Source organism: Cebus imitator, unplaced genomic scaffold (assembly GCF_001604975.1).
Source record: "Cebus imitator isolate Cc_AM_T3 unplaced genomic scaffold, Cebus_imitator-1.0 Scaffold435, whole genome shotgun sequence".
Taxonomy (NCBI): domain Eukaryota; kingdom Metazoa; phylum Chordata; class Mammalia; order Primates; family Cebidae; genus Cebus; species Cebus imitator.
The window spans coordinates 930966-944451 of NW_016107750.1; the positions used below are offsets into that span (position 1 = coordinate 930966).

The 13486-nt window shown below is 51.4% G+C and overlaps 3 protein-coding genes across 3 annotated transcripts in view; 1 reads left to right on the forward strand and 2 right to left on the reverse strand.

Moving 5' to 3' along the window:
• The window catches only part of MEI1 (meiotic double-stranded break formation protein 1), a 95520-nt gene extending 92647 nt beyond the window's left edge, over positions 1-2873 (reverse strand). Inside the window, exon 1 of the mRNA XM_037731994.1 lies at positions 2700-2873. Within this exon, the coding sequence (XP_037587922.1) occupies positions 2700-2873 (174 nt within the window). The remainder of the gene's footprint in view (positions 1-2699) is intronic.
• A 1699-nt stretch (positions 2874-4572) lies between these two features.
• CUNH22orf46 (chromosome unknown C22orf46 homolog) lies at positions 4573-11264 on the reverse strand. The gene is made up of 2 exons (XM_017510326.2): positions 11049-11264; positions 4573-9261 (listed from the first exon to the last, which is right to left on the reverse strand). The coding sequence occupies exons 1-2, from the start codon at positions 11262-11264 to the stop codon at positions 4663-4665; spliced, it is 4815 nt and encodes a 1604-aa protein (XP_017365815.1). The 3' UTR covers positions 4573-4662.
• Positions 11265-12997: 1733 nt separating this feature from the next.
• Positions 12998-13486, forward strand: part of SNU13 (small nuclear ribonucleoprotein 13) — a 14026-nt gene continuing 13537 nt past the window's right edge. Inside the window, exon 1 of the mRNA XM_017510328.2 lies at positions 12998-13116. Within this exon, the coding sequence (XP_017365817.1) occupies positions 13114-13116 (3 nt within the window). The 5' untranslated portion in view covers positions 12998-13113. The remainder of the gene's footprint in view (positions 13117-13486) is intronic.

A 13486-nucleotide genomic window follows, 5' to 3' on the forward strand; every position in this document is an offset into this window, starting at 1 on the left:
TTCACCATGTTGACCAGGATGGTCTCGATCTCTTGACCTCGTGATCCACCCGCCTCGGCCTCCCAAAGTGCTGGGATTACAGGCTTGAGCCACCGCGCCCGGCCGTCACTATCTTTCTTGAGAAAATACAGTTATTTCTATTTTTTTAAATTACTTATGCCACAAGACTGAACACTTAAAAAGATCTAAAAATGGCTGAGTGCGGTGGCTCACACCTGTATTCCCAACACTTTGGGAGGCCAAGGCAGGTGAATCACAGGCTCAGGAGTTCCAGATCAGCTTCATCAACATGGTGAAACTCCCATCTCTGCTAAATTTGCTGGGTATGTTGGCACGTACCTGTAATTCCAGCTAGTCAGGAGGCTGAGGCAGGAGAATCATTTGAACCCAGGAGGCGGAGGTTGCAGTGAGCCAAGATCACACCACTGCACTCCAGCCTGGGCGACAGAGCAAGACTATGTCTCAAAAAAAAAATCTAAAAATGATAAACTGTATATTATCTATATTTTGCCACAATAAAAAAATTACTTATGGGCCAGGCACAATGGCTCATGCCTGTATTCCAGCACTATGGGAGGCCGAGGCAAGAAGACCACGGCTTGAATGCAGGAGTTTGAGACCAGCCTGGGCAACATAGTGAGACCCTGTAACAACAAATAATAAAAAATTCACTGGGCGTGGTGATTCACACCTGTAGCCCCAGCTACTTATGAGGGTGAGGTAGGAGGATCACTTGAGCCCAGGAGGTCAAGGCTACAGTGAGCTATGATCGTGCCACTGCACTCCAGCCTGGGCAACAGGGTGAGACCTGTCTCCAAAAAAATCTACAAAATTTGTTAATATACCTGGGAGTGGTGGCTCATGCCTGTAATCCCAGCACTTTGGGAGGCTGAGGAGGTTGGATCACATGGTCTGGAGTTCAAGACCAGCCTGGCCAACATGGTGAAACCCCATCTCTACTAAAAATACAAAAATTAGCTGGGCATGATGGCACATGCCTGTAATCGCAGCTATTCGGGAGGCTGAGGCAGGAAAATTGCTTGAAACAGGACCCAGGAGGCAGAGGTTGCAGTGAGCCAAGATCACACCACTGCATTCCAGCCCAGGCTACAGAACAAGACTCCATCTTTAAAATAAAAAAAAAATCAATGGATATAACCCACATAAACAAAAACTACTTGGGGTCAACAATTTTGTATGAAGTATCCTGAGATGAAAATATCAAAATATTTGAGAATGCAGCCAGGCACGGTGGCTCACACCTGTTATACTGGCACTTTGGGAGACCAAGGTGGGAGAATCGCTGGGAACAGGAGTTCAAGACCGCCTAGGCAATGTAGGTTGACACCCTGGAGACTGTCTCTCCAAAAATAAAAAAAGGAAGTGCTGATCTAGCCAATCCCCCCAAGCACGAATTCCCCACCCATGAATTTGAGAGAAACTTTACTTGGATGCCTCCATGGACAACAAAAGTCACTGCCATGGCTCACACCTGTAAGCCCAGCACTTTGGGAGGCCAAGGCAGGCAGATCACGAGGTCAGCAGTTAGAGACCAGCCTGGCCAATATGGTGAAAGCCGGTCTCTACTAAAAATACAAAAATTAGGCCAGGCACGGTGGCTCATGCCTGTAATCCCAACACTTTGGGAGGCCGAGGTGGGCGGATCATGATGTCAAGAGATCCAGACCATCCTGGCGAACAAGGTGAAACCCTGTCTCTACTAAAAATACAAAAATTAGCTGGGCGTGGTGGCGTGCGCCTGTAGTCCCAGCTACTCGGAAGGCTGAGGCAGGAGCATTGCTTGAACCTGGGAGGCAGAGGTTGCAGTGAGCCAAGATCGTGCCACTGCACTCCAGCCTGGCGCCTGGTGACAGAGCGAGACTCTGTCACACACACACACACACACACACACACACACACACACAGAGCCGGGCATGGTGGCACGCGCCTATAGTCCCAGCTACTTGGGAGGCTGAGGCAGGAGAATCGCTTGAACGCGGGAGACGGAGGTTGCAGTCAGCCGAGACTGCGCCACTGCACTCCAGCCTGGGCAACAGTCATCTCAAAAAACAAACAAAAAAAGAACCCTCATTACAAACGCAGGTAGGCACTGAAGGCCCAGGCAGCCCAGCCAACTCTGCCAGGGGAAAGGTCTTCCCTTTCACCCCACTTCCGCCCGGCTGTAACCTGTCACTCCTGTCCCCCCCGGCGCCCAGGCAGCCCCTCCTCGGATTCACACGCGGACAGCTGAAGGGAATGAGGAGCGGCCGCCGCCTGTGCGCCTGGCCCGCAGGTGACTGGGGACAGAAATGGCGGGAGCCTGAGCTAAGGCTGAATCCTGGGGAAATGGAGGCAGGGCCAGCAAAGGAAGGGGCCAGAGGGCGGAAAGCAGGAAGGCGTGTCCCTGAGACTGGGTGAGGTCCCGAGGGATCCGGATTTCTGCCCTTCCAGGCGCACGGCCAGGAGGCTTGGCCCGGTGGACGGGGCTCCCCGGAGGCCAATAGGCCGGCCTGGGGCTGAGGGGACCGTGAAGCCGCTGTGACCGGGTGCGGGGCGGGCTGACCGGGAGGGGCGTGAACACCGCGCGGGGGCCCGGTTTCGCGTCGGGTTCACAGTAGCGGGTCTGGCGAGGGACTGGCCGCGTTTGCTGAGGGTAACGCCCAAACCCAGGTCTTCCAAAGAAAGAGTTCAATCCGCACCGACACGCCGGGCTCGGGCAGCAGCTCCAGCGTGCAGGCCAAGCACAGGCGGGGGGACACAGGCAGCAGCCAGCGCGAGTCGTGCCGGTAATGGGCCCTCTCGAAGAGGAGAGCCGCCTCTTCGTTCCTTCTGGGCCCGGGAGTGCCCGCTGTCGCCGCCTGCCTCACAGCCATCTCGCTCGTCTCTCGCTGAGGCAGAACCTTTTCCCGCGCAGCCTGCAGGCATGCGCAGTTAGAGGACACGCTTGCGTCGTCGTGGAATGCGCCTGCGCGGACCCTGGAAGGCGCAGTCTCAGGCGAGCAGCTGCACCTGAGGCTGAGTGGCCGGCGCAGGGGCTCTGAGTCGTGTCTAACTAAGCCAAAAGCAGTATGCGCTTAGAACCCTGCAGGAATGTCTTCACCACACCCAAAGTTGAAAAGTAATTTTTTTTTTCACAGTCTCGCTCTGTTGCCGAGGCTGCAGTGCCGTGGCACGATCTCGGCTCACTGCAACTTCCGCCTCCCAGGTTCAAGCGATTTATCTGCCTCAGCCTCCTAAGTAGCTGAGACTATAGGCATGCACCACCACGCCCAGCTAATTTTTGTGTTTTTAGTAGAGACGGGGTTTCACCATATAGCTCTAACTCCTGACCTAGTGATTTGCCTGCCTCGGCCTCCCAAAATGCTGGGATTACAGGCGTGACCCACCATGCCCGGCCTGAGAATCTTAACTAATGCCTGATGATCTGAGGTGGAACAATTTGAGCTCCAACCTTCACCCCCACCCCCAGTCCCTGGGAAAAATGCCTTCCACGAAACCAGCCACTAGTGCCAAAAAGGCTGGGGACAGCTGCTTTATCCTTTCAGCCAGGTGTGGTGTCTCACACCAGTAATCCAGCACTTTGGGAGGCTGAGGTGGGCAGATTGCTTGAGCCCAGGAGTTCAAGACCAGCCTGGGCAAGATGGCGAGACCCATCTTGGGATGTCTCATCGACCTGTACTTTTTGTAGCTGTCTCTACAAAAAAAATACAAAAATAGGCCCGATGTGGTGGCTCATGCCTTTAATCCCAACACTTTCGGAGGCCGAGGCAGGTGGATCACCTGAGGTCAGTAATTCAAGACCAGCCTGGTCAACATGGCAAAACCCAATCTCTACTAAAAATACAAAAATTAGCCAGGCGTGGTGGCAGGTGCCTGTAATCCCAGCTACTCGGAAGGCTGAGGCAGGAGAATCTCTTGAACCCAGGAGGTGGAGGTTGCAGTGAGCTGAGATCACACCACTGCACTGCAGCCTGGTCGACAGAGCAAGACTCCATCTCAAAAAGAATAAAGAGTTTGAGACCAAAAGTAAAAATAGAAGTAAAAAAAAAAGAGAGAGAGAGAGAAAGAAGTTTGAGACCAGCCTGGGCAACATGGCAAAACCCCACTTCTAGTAAAAATTTAAAAATTTGCCAGGCATGGTGGCTCATGCCTGTAATCCCAGCTACTCAGGAGGCTGAGGCAGGAGAATCACTTGAACTCATGAGACAAAGGTTGCAGTAAGCCAAGCTCAAGCCACTGCACTCCAACCTGGACCACAGAGTGACACTCCATCTCAAAAGAAAAATTAGTGTCCCATGTAGAGCACCACCCCTCCCCATAAGCAACGAAGGCTGTTGGAGTATCCTGCCTTAATCAGGATTAGCTTTTGGACAGGGCAGGAAAGGACCTCAGTGGACTCTACTGTGAGGAGGCTGGAGGGGACATTTTTTGGAGAGAACACTGGGGTCGCCCACATTCCCTAAATCTTCACAACCACAGAGTGGAAGTGGCTTCTACCCCACCCACAAAGTATCCCAAACCCCAAAAGGGAGTGCTTAGAAAACATGTGCCATAGAAATTAGAACCCCACAGGGCCCAAATGACCAATTTATTAGAGGCTTTGTGGGGATCAGGACAGTCTCAAACCTTTTCTAACATGTCCTGAGGACTCTGGGCCTGAGTCTACTTTTTAAAGCCATGCTGAAAGAGAAAAAATCTCAGATGCTTCATAAAATCAAACTTTTTGGAGCCTGGTGTATTCTGTGGAGCCCCATTTGGATTTCCAGGTGCCCCCTGGCCCTGGGATCTTTCTGTCTTAGGAAGGGTGGCTCCAGTACAGCAGTGACTTCGTGGCTGAAGTTCCCTCTGTGAAGCAGTGTGGCCTCCAATCCTGTCCTCCCCTGCACGTGAATTACCCACTTTGGGAAGCAGAGTATAATCAGGTTCCCTCAGGGTCAGGTTAGGGGCTGAGTGCTTGCACTTGGCAAGCTGTGGAGACCAAGACATCTTGTTCAGAAGGGTCAGGCTCAGCTTTCCCCCCACAGAGTGGAGCCTCCCTCTGAAGCTGACAGGTTCTGCAGAATGGCAGGAAGGCTGCTGCCCAGCCCCTCTGCACCCTGTAGGTTCCAGGCTTCCTCTTCTCCAGTATGGGGGCTGCTGGCATTTGAGTCTGTGGGGCTTAGAGACCTCCCAGGATGTGCATTCCTTCCTCCAGTGGATGTAGTATGGCTTGGAGGATGAGGTCCTGACTCTGCTGGTAGCCCTTTCTGCCAGCTGGGAGACCCCTGGCCTGATCATTTTCCAGCCCCTGCTGTTCTCACTGGGAGGCTCTCCGACCCTTTGTTGGCCACACCAGCTCCTGGATCTCGCTGCGGGCCTGGGGGTCCTGGGAGCCAAAGGCTCAGCCCTGGCAGGAGCTTTCTGGATCTCCTGTGGTTCTCTGGCGCCCTCTGGTGGCCGGACTCTCCTGGCCTTTTCAGGCTGGATGGAAATGCCCATCCGCTCTGACCTGTAGGGTCTGTTTCCCTCCAGAGCTCTGGCTTGTGTAGGAAGTTTCGAGCTTTTTCTGTCTGGGCGCTGAACCCTCTGGAACCTTTCTGGGGACTTAAGGCCTGGTGGGGAGCCCTGGGCCTCACAATACCTTTCCTGCTGCGCTTGGAGCTCCTGGCCCGTGTTCAGTCCAGGGAGCCTTGCCCCAGCAAGGGGCAATGAGCAAGATCCTAAGAAGTTAAACAGGAAATAGGACTCCAGGATCCGCCGGGGAAGACCCCACTTCAGGTGTGCAATCCTCCTCCGCATCAGGGATTCCAGAAGCAGTTGTTTGCTCTTCTTGAGGACTGTCCCCTTGGGCAGGACAGTGAGGACAGTGGGAGCACCCACCAGAGCTATGGCAGCTTTTGGGTCTGGGCCACACAGCACACAGGGACAGGCAGAGGGCATGCCCAAGGGAGCAGTCAGAGATGGAGGGTTCCGGTATTGCCGAGTCAGGCTGGGGACCTTCTCTGGATCTACCCCTTTGTCCCTTTGTTGTCTTCTGCAGGATTCAGGTTGGGCCTGCTGGGAGGCTGGACTGATCCCCACTCTGTGATCCCTGGCAGGGGTTGTGCCCTGGCTGGCCACATGCTCTCCCTCCCCACCCACCAGCAAGAAGACTTCACCCCGGTGGGGGAGAGGATCCATCTCAGGACAGGGAGAAGAGATGAAACTATTTACAACCACTGCCTGTTCCTGTTCCATGGTCCCATGTCCAGAACCAGAGAAGGCTGGGGGCCTTGGTAGGTTGTGTTTTCTGCCTGTGGGTCTCTCATCCCCAGAACAGTCAACTTGGAGACTGTCCCTCACAGCATCCTTTCCACTGACCAGGTCCTTGTTTCCTTCCCTTGGTGCTGGAGGCCCTCCAACATCCCAATCTGTGCACTTTCTCTGGCTTCCTATATCCTGGAATTCTGCAACATCCTCAGCTCCACCCTCATTCTTATTTTCTTGCCCTTGTACCTGGATCTTTTCATCAATTTCACCTCTTAATTGTCCCTGGTCATCTCTGGCAGAAGCCTGGCTCTCTGAGCCATCATCACTTGTGGTCCCACTCAGGTTTCTCTTCCCTTGTATTTGAATTTCTTCATCATTCCCACCTCCACCCTGTTCCTGGTTCTTCCACTCTGATGAAAGGGTCTTTCCATTACCTTTACTTTTTAACAGTCTCTGGTTCTTTGCTCTCAGCCTCCAGTTTTTTCCCCTAAGTCTCCAGATCGTTCTACCATCCTCATTTCCAGCCTTTCTCTGGCTTCTCTTCTGTGATGCCTGATTTTCTGTAACATCCTTTCCAGTCAGCTCCCAGTTCCTCCTCCCTGGTGACTGGCTGTCTCCAATTTCACTATCAGACTGTCCCTGGTTCTCTCTCTTAGGTCTCTGAATCTTTACACTGTCCTCACCTCCGGGTTCTCTCTGGTTTCTCTCCACCGGAGCCTGAATTTCTGTTCCACTCTCACTTCCCATCGGCTTCTGGCTCTTCCACTCTGATAAAAGGATCTTTCTACCAAGATCACTTCTAAACAGACTCTGGGTTTCTTTCCCAGGTGCCCAGGTCTTTACACCATCCTCCCCTCCAGCTTCTCTCAGGTTTCTCTTCCCTTGTATCTGAATTTCTGCCCCATTCTTACCTCCAGTCTGCTCATCTTTCTTCCATTCTTCTGACTGAGTTTCTCCATCAACTTGACTTGTTAATTTGCCCCAGTTCACTGACTCAGATGTCTGGGCATGTCCACAATCCTTGCCTCTAGTATGTTCCTGGTTCTTTCCCTTTGGTCTGTGAATCTTTTCACTAAATTCACTTCCTGACTGACACTGATTTTTTTTCCCAAGTTCCTGGGTCTCTTTTTCATCCTCACCTTTAACCTCTCTCCTCCCTAGTGACTGAATGTCTGTACCATTCTCTTCTCTAGGTGGCTTATTCTTCTTCCTCCCTGCTGAATGAGTCTCCACATCAGTTTCACCATTTAATTGTTCATGGATCTCAGCCTCAGGTGCCAGGATATTTGTACCATCCTCACGTCCTTCCTTTCTCTGATCTCTCTTCTCTGATGCCTGAATTTCTGCTCTATCTTCACCTCCAATCCAATTCTGATTCTCCCAACATAGTATCTCAAGTTCTCTGTCAATTTCACTTGCTACTTGTCTCCAGTTTCCCCACCATGGGGCCTGGATCACCACCCAGTCCTTCTCTCTTATCTCCCTGAGCTGCTTCCTGCTAGGTATTTGGGTTTCTTTAGCATTTTCACCTCTTCTCAGGCCTTTATTTCCCCACCCCACTTGAATTTCATGACTTAATTGTTTCTGGCTCTCTCCCCCAGATGCTTGGGTCTTCCTAGCTTTCTCACGTCCACATCGATCCTGTTTCTCCCACACTGGTGTCTGGATCTCTGTAATATTCCCAATACATTCCTGTTTTCCCCAATCCAAGGCCTGGGTCTCTACACCATCCTCTTTTTTCACTTCTCCTAGGTTCTGTCTCCCAGGTGACGGGGTTTGTGCAGCATCCTGACCTCCAACCTGGTCCTTGTTTCTTCCCTTTTCTGTCTGAATTTCCACATCAGCATCACCTTTCATCTGCTTTTGTTTCTCCCACTCTGACGTCTGGGTCTTCTCACCATTCTCATCTCTAGTCTGACCCTGCTTCCCCAATTCTTGAGCCTGGATCTGTTCCCCATCTTCCCCTCCAGCCTCTTTCTTGTCCTTCCTCTCAAACGTCTGGGTCTCCACAGCATCCTCACTTCCATTCTTATCCTGGTTCTCCCACTCAGGTGTTTGGGTCTCTGCATCAATTTTACATCTTAACTCTTCTTGGTTCTCTCCCGTATGTGCCTGGGTTTCAGGGGGATTCTTATTTCCAGCCTCCCTCTGGTTTCTATTCCCTAGTTCCTGAATGTTGGTTCTATTCTCAATTCCCATCCGGTCCTGGTTCTCCCACCCTGGTGTCAAGATCTCTCCATCAGCTTCACTTATTACTAGTCTCTGGTTTGCACACTCCAACACATTAGTCTCTGCATCACCCTCCATTCCAAAGTCTACTGGGAACTGCTCCCCAGATGCCTGCATTTCTGAAGCATCTTCCCATCTGCTCCCTCTCTGGTTCATCCCCCTTGGAGCCTGGGTCTCTCTACTATCCTCTCTGATTGCTGTCTGTTTTTTACCCCCTGGTTCCCAGGCCTCTGGTGGGCAGTCCCAGGACTTCCAAGTGCACATTCTTGGTATTTGGTGAGAATGATCAGGCAACAGCTCTCTGGAGCAGAACTGCAGCCTCTGGGCTGAAAGTAAGTTTGGAAGAGAGGTGGTTAAGGTCATGGAGGTGGGGCGAGACCTCGTGCTGATGACAGGCTCCAGTGACACCAACCTTTCCTGCAAGTGAAGCAGCAGCTGCTCCATCTCATGGCACATGTCCAAGGCAGGGTGAGTCTGACCATCTCTGAGACACCAAGGTACCTGCCATGCTTTCCAGCAACTGTCCTGAGGCATTAGACAGGTGCTTGAAATGGACGTGGTACAAAAAATGGGCTCAGGGTGGGTGTGAACACCTGAAGGTGGGCCCGGACTTGGGTGCTGTGGAGAGAGCAAGTTCTGGGTCCATGATTCCTGGAGGCTCCTCCGGTATCTCCATCTCTGCCTTTGTGCCCATTGATGAGAATCTAGGCCTCTGAAGTTTCCAGGACTGAAGAAGAATTCAGGAGTCAGCTCAAAGACAGTTTTGCATCTCATGGAGGGCACTGCCCGCTTCTGCAGTGGCACCTGTAGGTGAGAACAGAGAAGGAAAATCCTTGCACACATATTAACTTGTGTAATCCATACAGACAGAATAGTCAGGGAAGTCTTATTTGAGGAAGTGACATTTGGAGACCTGAATGAAGTAAGGAGCAAAGCAAGTGACATCTAAAGAAAGAGCGTTATAGGCAGAGGAGATATTAAGTACAAAGGCTTGAGGATGGAACAAGGTCACATGTACAGGAACAGCAAAGAAGACCATGTAGCCAAAATGAAACCAGTAATGAGGAGATCACTGGGAGATCGGAGACAAACACAGGACAGATTATGCTGGTCCTTAGAGTCATGATTAGGAGTATGAATTTTATTATGAGTTTGACAGATAATGTAAGTATAAGAGCCATTGCAGGGTTTTGAGCACCTAAGTGCTATGATCTGTTTCTAAAAGTTTGTTCTAATGGCCGGGCATGGTGGCTCATGTCTGTGATCCCAGCATTTTGGGAGGCCAAGACGGGTGGATCACTTGAGGTCAGGAGTTTGAGACCAGCCCGGCCAAAATGGCAAAACTCCATCTCTACTAAAAATACAGAAATTAGCTGGGTATCATAGCACATGCCTGTAATCCCAGCTACTCAGGAGGCTGAGGCAGGAGAATCACTTGAACCCAGGAGGCAGAGGTTGCAGCGAGCCAAGATCATGGCACTGCATTGCAGCGTGGGTGACAGAGTGAAACTCCATCTAAAAAAAAAAAAGAAGAAAGAAATCCAGAGTCTGCTAGGCATGGTGGCTCACCCCTGTAATCCTAGCACTTTGGGAGGCTAATATGGGTGGATCACGTGAGGTCAGGGGTTAGAGACCAGCCTGGCCAATATGGTGAAATCCCGTGTCTACTAAAAATACAAAAATTATCTGTGTGTGATGGCGCATGCCTGTAATCCCAGCTACTAGGAAGGCTGAGGCAGGAGAATTGCTTGAACCCGGGAGGCAGAAGTTGCTATGAGCTGAGATTGTGTCACTGCACTTTAGCCTGGGCCGCAGAGTGAGACTTTGTCTCAAAAGAAAGAAAAGAAGGAAATCCGCAGAGTTGACGGCACGGTGGCACATACCTGTAATCCCAGCACTTTGGGAGGCCGAGGCAGGCAGATAATGAGGTCAGGAGTTCAAGACCAGCCTGGCCAACATAGTGAAACCCCATCTCTACTAAAAATAAAAATAAATTAGCCGGGCTTGGTGGTGGGTGCCTATAATCCTAGCTTCTCAGGAGGCAGGAAAATCACCTGAACCGGGGGGCTGAGGTTGCAGCAAGCTGAGATCGTGCCACTGCACTCCAGCCTCGGCAACAGAGTGAGACTCTATCTCAAAAAAAAAAAAAAAATGAAAAAGAAAGAAAGAAAGAAGGAAAGAGAAAGAAGAAGGCCATTATGGTGACTATATGGAGGATGGGCTGTGGCTGGATAAGAGAAGCAAGCAGCAAGAACTGGGCAGAAGGCTGTTGCTATGGTCCAGGTGAGACATGATGGTGTCTCTGCCCAGGAAGCTGTGGTATGGTTGGGAGAAGTGATGAGATTTGAGATACAATTTCCAAGTAGAGCCCCTGGGACTTGCAGATGGATTGAATGTGTGGAGTGAGGGAAAGAGAGGAGATCAGGGTGACTCCTGGGTTTGGGGCTTGGCCACTGCTCTCCCTGAGCAATGTGAGTTCCCCTATGATTCATTTCTGGTACACCAGGGATAGAAAAAGTTCCTTGTAACAAGTGACAGAGACAATCTTGGTGCTGAGGGAAGGAGGGTGAAGGTGTATAAGACCCACTCACCTTGATGACATTCCTTGTGCTGAAGCGGGTCCTGGTGACCTGGTGCCAATAGTGCCGGACCTGCCAGACCAGAAAGAGACAGAGGACAAGCAGGTTGCCACAGCACTGAGGGTCCCTGCAGCTGTGATCCTGGGAGAGCAGGCCCTGCACTGGCTCCCACTCAGGGCCATGGAATGGCCCCACCACGGCACAGGCACCCAGCAGTGACAACAACATGGCAAAGCTTAGGTCAGGAAGATGGTGTTGGGAGCTAGAGGGAAGGCCTGGTACATCTGATGCAGCCAGCTACAGTAGGGTAGCCGCCATCTCATAGCCCTTATGTCACTGAGGCCACCTCACAAAGGAGGCTGATGCCCCCAGCCTCAACTCTGACCCTGGTGCCAGGGCTGGCTGGCATGCTCTTGATGCAAGTAAGGACAGTATTGGGGAATTGCTCAAAAGTAATTAACAGAAAGAAGATAGCCGGGTGTGGTGGTGCATGCCTATAATCCCAAATACTCGGGAGGTTGAGGCAGGAGAATAAGTTGAACCTGGGAGGCAGAGGTTGCAGTGAGCCAAGATCATGCCATTGCACTCCAGCCTGGGCAATAGAGTGAGAATCGGTCTCAAAAAAAAAAAGGAAGAACTTATTTTAAACAACCCCATCTCTGGAGTGAAGGGATTAAGTTCCCTGAATGTGTGATGGAATGATATAACCTGCAGTCGGCTTGATTTCTTTCTTCCTATGAGATACTTGGATCTGCCTATCCTTCCATTCATTATCAAACATTTAATGAACACTGTATTGAATACATGTATTCTTGTTTGACCACTTAGCATCCCTTCCTTGTTGCTCGCAGTATCCTGATTTCTTCTGGGGGAAATTACTTTTCCCAACTTAGGATCAGCGTTGGTGGGAAAATAAATGCTACCTTGAAGACTCGTTGTTTTTTTTTTTTTTTTTCTTTTAGGACTGCTCTCTGGCCACTAGAGCCAGCCAGTCACTTAGCTGCTCTTACACTGAATACCTGTGTTCACCCAAAGGTTCTTATTCAAATACTAAATATCTGAGCAGGCAGGGATGGCAGCCAATCAGAATGAGCCAGGCCTTAACCGTTTAGTGGCTGGATTTTTTTTTTTTTTTTTTTTAGTTTTGCTCTTATTGCTCATGCTGGAGTGCAATGGCGAAATGCCGGGTTCAAGGGATTCTCCTGCCTCAGCCTCCCGAGTAGTTGGGATTACAGGCGCCCACCGCCACACCCAACTATTTTTTTGTATTTTTAGTAGAGATGGGGGTTTCTTCATGTTGGTCAGGCTGGCCTGGAACTCCTAACCTCAATTAATCAGCCCACGTCAGCCTCTCCAAGTGCTGGGATTACAGGCCTGAGCCACCGCACCCGGCCTAGTGGCCGGATTTTAAGTGATTTTGGGGGTCACAGGAAAGAGGCATCAGTTATTTCAACCAGTTGGGAAGTATTTCTCTATTTCTCTAGTTACTTTTGTTTGTTTTGTTTTGTTTTTCTGAAACGGAGTCTCGATCTGTCGCCCAGGCTGGAGTGCTGTGGCGAGATCTCGACTCACTGCAGCCTCTGCCTCCTGGGTTCAAGCGATTCTCCTGCCTCAGCCGCCCATGTAGCTCGGACTACAGGCATGCGCCACTACGCCCGGCTAATTTTTGTATTTTTAGTAGAAATGGGGTTTCGCCATTTTGGCCAGGCTGGTCTGGCACTCCAGACCTCAGATGATTCGCCCGCCTCGACCTCCCATAAATGCTGGGATTATAGGCGTGAGCCACTGCGACCGGCCAGTGGGTTACTTTTGAATTTTTAACTCATTGTTTCTGACAATAATCTGTACTACACAGTTCATAAGAACGCCAAAGTACGTTCCTTCACCAACGCTGAGTTGGTCACCGCGCCAATGCCCCCCGTAGGGGGCGGGGCCCGCTCGTTCGAGTAGCGACACCTTCGCTTCCTGCCGCGCAGGACCGTTTCCGCTTCTTCTTCTGTGAGTTCCGGTGGAGGCGAGCGCTTCTCAGACGTCAGCTGCGCTCCAATTGGCGTGCCGAGCCTGTGGAATCGCTGCCATGGTGAGTGCGTACGCCGGCCGAGGGACCGGGAAGCTGGAAACTCGGGGTTGCGTCCGCTCCCTAACCTGTTAGATGGAAGCTTAGACCCTTCGCCGTCTCCTCCGCCGACGTTGGGTCTTAACCGCCCGGCCCTAACTTAGAACTCCAGCAGCGCGGGGTCCCAACAGTCTGGCCTGAAGTTAGAACTCAGGAAATTTAAGGACCCCCGCTGCTGTGATCGGAGATGGTTTGCCGCACGGTCTGTGTGGCCGAAAGCTTGAGGCGCGCGGAGGGGACATGACCCAGCCAGGGAGAAAGAGACCAACCCACGTGGGAGAGGGCAAAAAGTTGGGCGAAAACAAACTTGGTTCCATCTTCCCTCCCCTTTTTT

Excerpts from the sequence above, each read along its gene's own strand:
- CUNH22orf46 (XM_017510326.2), bottom strand. The coding sequence starts at position 11,264 with ATGTTGTTGTCACTGCTGGGTGCCTGTGCCGTGGTGGGGCCATTCCAT. Across the intron at positions 9,262-11,048 it reads GCACAAGGAATGTCATCAAG|GTGCCACTGCAGAAGCGGGC; the intron begins GTGAGTGGGTCT and ends TCTCACCTACAG.